Raw genomic sequence first — 6,243 nt, 5'->3', positions numbered from 1 at the left:
AAGAGTTGTGTGAAAGAAGTAGAGCGATAAGTTTCGTAATTTTTTCTGTTCGCTTGTCTGGAAAAAGACACTTACTTACGTCGATGAAAATTCATTGAAATAGTGAAATTTTGATTCACTCCACAAACACACATATAACGATTAAGGCGGCTTTATAAGTACAATATGCTTTAGTTTTCCTCAGCCAATACTATGAAACAGTCATTGTTAATATTCAGATATTTTAAAGGTGATTTTAAACTGGCTATTTTTATGGCCATCATTTTGTTTCATCACGATCCCTACTATTAAGTACTACCCTACTTAATGACGAAAGAGATAAACAGCTCTACAAAGTATGCCAAGAGCAATTTTGATTTTCTTTTCTTTTTTTTGTCTACCTAATGTTGTCTAGCTTTAGTTTTCCATGACGATCTCCTGTTTTTTTTAAATATAATTAACTACTGAAACTATACCTGAAAAATCTGAAATTGGAAAGGACTATTAACGAAGTAACACAGAATATATAAATAAAATGATAATACTTAAATTGTTTTCAGACAAAAGGAAGCCACATGACTTTGAAAGACAGGAAGAAACTACACACTTCAAATTAATAATGGTGCCACATTATGGTCCTCAAAATGGTCGATCTTCTCGTGCTGAGGTACTCAGTCTAGGATGTAAGAAATACACCGAGGACTCTACGTACAGTAGTATGTCAACCAGCAGTCGCGGTGATGGCTCTTCATCTGTTTATGTAAGTTATAGGATAAAAAAGAGGTTGATGGATAAATAAATACAGATGGGCATTTAGGGAGAAAGATAGATTTGTACAAAAAGGCAGATTGTCAAAAATACAGTTAGATAAATGTGGGCAAAAGAGAGATGGTGAGAGGAGGATTTAATTTAAATTTAAACAAAGTGTAAAATTCAATCTGATATCCAGTGAACAGCAGTATCCACACTGTTAACTAATAAATTACTCGTTGTTAACTAGCAAATAGTATTATTAGTATTGTTAGGAAAAGAAGCAGCATTGCTGCTAAGTATTTTTAATTATAGAAAATATATCTTTACTGCCACTGTATCGTAATATTCATTGTTAACCAACTACAGTAATATCACTCATGTCAGGTAACGACAATAAACATTTATTGTAAATATTAATAGCCTTATTGTTAATTTAAAGTAACATTTTTACTTTTAAATTGTGAGTAAATTATTTAGTGTAAACCATAGACATAGTTGATAGTATTATTAGATATGAATATCATTATGTTTATTTCTAACGAGAGACAATATTCTTACTGTTATCATCACAGACACTTATACTTATTGTAAATTATAAACGGCGTTTTGCATACTTCTAACCATATGTATAGAAATAAATATATCCCATGTTAATTAAAACAGTTATACTCTTATAGTTCATCATAGACAGCTTTGTCCTGTTAGTTAAACCATAACATTATTTTTGTTATTCATAAAGAGAGTTATACTCTTATAGTTCATCATAGACAGCTTTGTCCTGTTAGTTAAACCATAACATTATTTTTCTTATTCACAAAGAGAGTTATACTCTTACAGTTCATTATAGACAGCTTTTTCTTGTTAATTAAACTATAGAATTATTTTTGTTAATCATAAGGACAATTCATCATAGACACCTTTGTCCTGTTAGTTAAATCATAACGTTATTTTTGTTATTCATAAAGAGAGCTATACTCTTACAGTACACCATAGACAGCATTGCCTTGTTAGTTAAACCATGACATTATTTTTGCTAATCATAAGGACATTTCATCTTAGACAGCTTTGTCCTGTTAATTAAACCATAACGTTATTTTTGGTAATCATAAAGACTACTAAGTTTTAGTTGTTGAACAATAACAGTAATACTCTTAAGAATATCCAAAAGAAATGTCCTTAATGTTCACTATTGATAATACATTTAATTTATTAAACATATAACGCCATTGGAGGCTGAAAGCATAAAGGAGGCAGTTTCATCTTAACCTCAATATTAATCACAGATCAAATTTCTTTCTTCTATATACTGTCTGTTAAGTGTTATGAATTTCAAATAGTCCCGAAGCCGTGTTAAATAATTTAAATTTAACAGTTAAATCATATTCTGGATTTAGTATAAAGATATATGCCGATATTTTAGTTAATTCACGATATCTGTCAACAAGATTGATAGACACAGTTTTCGTTTTTCACACAAATATGTTTTAATATATACGCAACAGTATAATTTACAATAACAATTATTATGACTAGTTACTACAAATAAAGTTTCATAAACAAAAATTTCACTAACTTACAAACAATGTACAAATCTTCCTTCTAGATTGGAATTCCCTTGATATCTAGCGAAGTAACTTCAAGTAGATGTACGTATGATTGTCGGGAAGCTAGCTAGCTTTGTTTTATTGGTCACCACACTGAATTGGTGGTCCGTTGAAGTAAGATAATATTTTCGGAAAGATACTAACGTCCGATGATAATCCACTGATGTTCGAAATTTATAACTGTTCCTGGTCAAATGTCTTAATTTTTCGATTGATGAGTTTTATAAAAAGCTTTCGGAGTTTTTAGCACACTGTTTATAGCGGACTACAAAGAGACTCTCTTTTTGGCTCGTCACGTTGACTGTTTTTATAAGTGCGGAAAAAGATGTTCTCAAAAATTCAGACAACAACACTGAGCTATATTTAACCATATACAGAAGTGGATATATTGTCGATTCTTACTTCACGAATATTCTACAACTTTCGAGAATTGGCGGGAGTTTCGCAATACGCATCTAACACTGTAAGCTAGGCACGTTTTTAAATATAAACTCAATCCAAACAAACGTTGATATTAAAATAAATATATAACAAATTCGTTACACGCAATACATATCTAACACTATAAGCTACGCATATTTTGAAATACAAACTTAATCTAAACAACGTTCATATCAAAATAAATACATAACAACAAATTCGTTACACTGCCACATAGATTAGAACGTAAATAAAACCAACTTTTACATGTCAATATACTTAAACCGGTATTAACCTATTCAATTGTAGGTAAAGATTGAAGCACGTATCTTATATTTTAGAAGTATGGCTACTAAACATTAGTAATAACGTCAGAACACAAACGGGTTCAGCTGTTTATTATCATTATTATTTTGGTTTCTTAATAAAGCAGATAATAAATGGAAATAAGCTATACTCTTTCTCGAGTCCTTCTAGCAATGACAGTGAAATCTTTGACTGATTTACGTATTTTTTGCCTTGGATAGATATAAAATAATAATAACAATCTAGAAACACTATACATTCGCCTAATGTGACTTTTTTCTAATGAACACTTATTAATATACAGAGCGATGTATAAGTTTCACACCACTATAATTTTTCTTAGTCCTGTCCTTATAGCTGTTTGAAATGTACACCGGTGATCACTCCATTATCCAGCAAGATCATTATCACATCTTTTTTTTCATAAATTTAATGACATCACGCTACTGTAATGAAAGAAAAAAAACACATTGTGAAACACAAAGATGACTCATAGTTAGGACAGGACTTGGTGGTGGTGAACGACTTTTGCACTCACTGTAATACGCACGAACGAAAAAATATCAGTGGCGATGATAACACCTTTTCTTTTAGAGTAGGATATGGAATTTTAGTTTAGATTTTTTTTCAGAGTTATACGGACTTTATATGTAGGTATAAGTTTACTACTAATAAGGGTGTGACATTGTTCTAAATTAGTAAGATCGTTACTCGATTATAAAAAAATTATTTTCTTTCTTAAGAGCGAGCATTCATTGGATATTCCAGTTACAAACCGAAAGTTGGATAATATTTATGGTCAAGTGTCTTTGTCGGTGACTTACAGAGAACGAGAAAATCAACGCACTGGACAGCTTATTATCTATTTGAAGGTAAGCGAAATAATTAATAAAAATTCTAACGCAAAATACCAGCAAAAGTTATAGTAATTTCATTTTCTTAAAATTAACAACTTTACTAATGACGCTAGTGCCACAAATTCTGCTTAGTTTTCTGTAATTACAAATTTTGGTGTCACAGTAGGCTGAATCACACGTTTCATAAGACAGGAAAGGCTCGGCTGTCGAAACAATAATGCCACAGCAAACAGCAGCAACAAAGACGTGGTCCAGTTTAATGCAATTTATAATAACACACACAACTAAATAGCAGCAACAAAGACGTGGCTTAATTTAATACAACTTGCAATAACGCACAACTAAATAGCAGCAACAAATACGTGGTCCAGTTTAATGCAGCTTCTAATAACATACAATTAAATAGCAGCAACAAAGACGTGGTCCAGTTTAATGCAATTCATAATAACACACACAACTAAATAGCAGCAACAAATACGTGGTTCAGTTTAATACAACTTATAATAACACAACTAAACAGACAACAACAAACAATTGAACCAGTTTAATACACCTTATAATAATACACAACTAAACAGGCAGCAACAAAGATGTGGACCCGTTTAATACAACTTATAATAATACACAACTAAACAGACAACAACAAACACATGGACCAGTTTAATACTCCTTATAATAATACACAACTAAACAGGCAGCAACAAAGATGTGGACCCGTTTAATACAACTTGTAATAACACACAACTAAACAGTAATAACAAAGAAGTAAGCCAGTTTAAACATGTAACGCTTAATCTGAATACTGGAAATACAAACTCTTATATTAACACGCTAGAGAAAATGGTAAACGAAACGGACAATGCAATTTGGTATTCCAAAAAAGAGAAAACATAAATGAAACATATTGGGGATCTTATTCATGGCTATAGTTTCAGATGTACACATCTGTCAAACTTTAAGAAAGTGAACTGTGTGAAGTTCAAATTATTTTCTGGAAATGCGATACAGGCCAAACGTAATAAAAATCTGTTTTCATAATGTTAATTACTGAGTGTAATTTTAGACAATTTTTTGCGCTCCTGATACACGATAGTAGAAGAAGCATTATCTTTCAGATGTTGATATATTTTACTATTATTAATTTTGATTTTATTTCGCCTAAAATATGTAATTAGTTCATTAAGGTTATACTCTCAAATAAACATTTTCTTAAATTTCATCATATACGCTAGCTGGTACTTTTGAAATAATTTCTGTAATTGATGGAAAAATGTTTGTTGATGAAAATGTCTTCATCTTCACAGTTGGCATGGTATTGATCTTTTCTCAGTTATTGTTATACGTCATTCATAAATAGTTCTGTGTTGAGGCATTCCATTTATCTTAATGTCAAGATATACCAAATTAGATTTAAGTTCAAATTTTAAAGCAACTTTTAACAATAATATTTTGATTGCATCAGGAAGCTCAAGAGTTGCCGTCTCGCTTATATGGTGGAATTATTGACCCCTATTTGATAGTTCAGATATATAAAAACAGAGGTCGAAAGCGAAGTACAAAAGATCTTTACGTGCCGATTTTTGAGTACCGAACCAGCACAAAAAGAAAATCACAACATCCTTTATTTAACGAAACAGTGGTTGTGAATATTCCCAAGTCCGAGTTGGAAGAGAGCCTTGTGAAAGTTTCGGTATTTGATGATGAGAAGATTGTGAATGACACAAACCTTGGGGAAATATCAGTACCGATACGGAATCTCCACCTGACGGATCACAGCGGAGAACAAATACACGTGTTAGATCTACTAGAACCAAAACAGGTATTTATCACTTAAACACAATATCTTTATTTCGTTCTGTGTTTTGTAAAAACAAAACAAAAACGTATACAAATAAGTAGTTTAGAGGATATAATATATCACCATCATAATAATTGTCTAACACATATTGAATAGCAGTAAACTAGTAATAACACACAACTAAACATCAGTAATAAAATTTGATCCAAGTTAATACAACTTGTAATAACACACAATTAAACATCAGCAACAAAATTTGATCCGGGTTAATACAACTTGTAATAACACACAACTAAACAACAGCAACAAAAGTTGATCCAGGTTAATACAACTTGTAATAGCACACAACTAAAAATCAGCAACAAAAGTTGATCCAGGTTAATACAACTTGTAATAGCACACAACTAAAAATCAGCAACAAAAGTTGATCCAGGTTAATACAACTTGTAATAGCACACAACTAAAATCAGCAACAAGAGTTGATCCAGGTTAATACAACTTGTAATAACACACACCTAAACAACAG

The 6,243-nt window shown here is 31.1% G+C and overlaps 1 protein-coding gene across 4 annotated transcripts in view; it reads left to right on the top strand.

Moving 5' to 3' along the window:
* Positions 1–6,243, top strand: part of LOC106466428 (synaptotagmin-A-like) — a 19,968-nt gene that overhangs the window by 7,131 nt on the left and 6,594 nt on the right. For all 4 annotated transcript variants that reach the window (XM_022395149.1, XM_022395136.1, XM_022395142.1 and 1 more), the window contains 3 exons: positions 540–739; positions 3,806–3,934; positions 5,382–5,738. In XM_022395149.1, the coding sequence (XP_022250857.1) occupies positions 540–739; positions 3,806–3,934; positions 5,382–5,738 (686 nt within the window). The remainder of the gene's footprint in view (positions 1–539; positions 740–3,805; positions 3,935–5,381; positions 5,739–6,243) is intronic.

This window comes from Limulus polyphemus, unplaced genomic scaffold, assembly GCF_000517525.1.
Source record: "Limulus polyphemus unplaced genomic scaffold, Limulus_polyphemus-2.1.2 Scaffold74, whole genome shotgun sequence".
In the NCBI taxonomy this organism is placed as follows: domain Eukaryota; kingdom Metazoa; phylum Arthropoda; class Merostomata; order Xiphosura; family Limulidae; genus Limulus; species Limulus polyphemus.
Note: the sequence above shows the minus strand (reverse complement) of the source record. Positions and strands in the feature narration are given on the sequence as shown.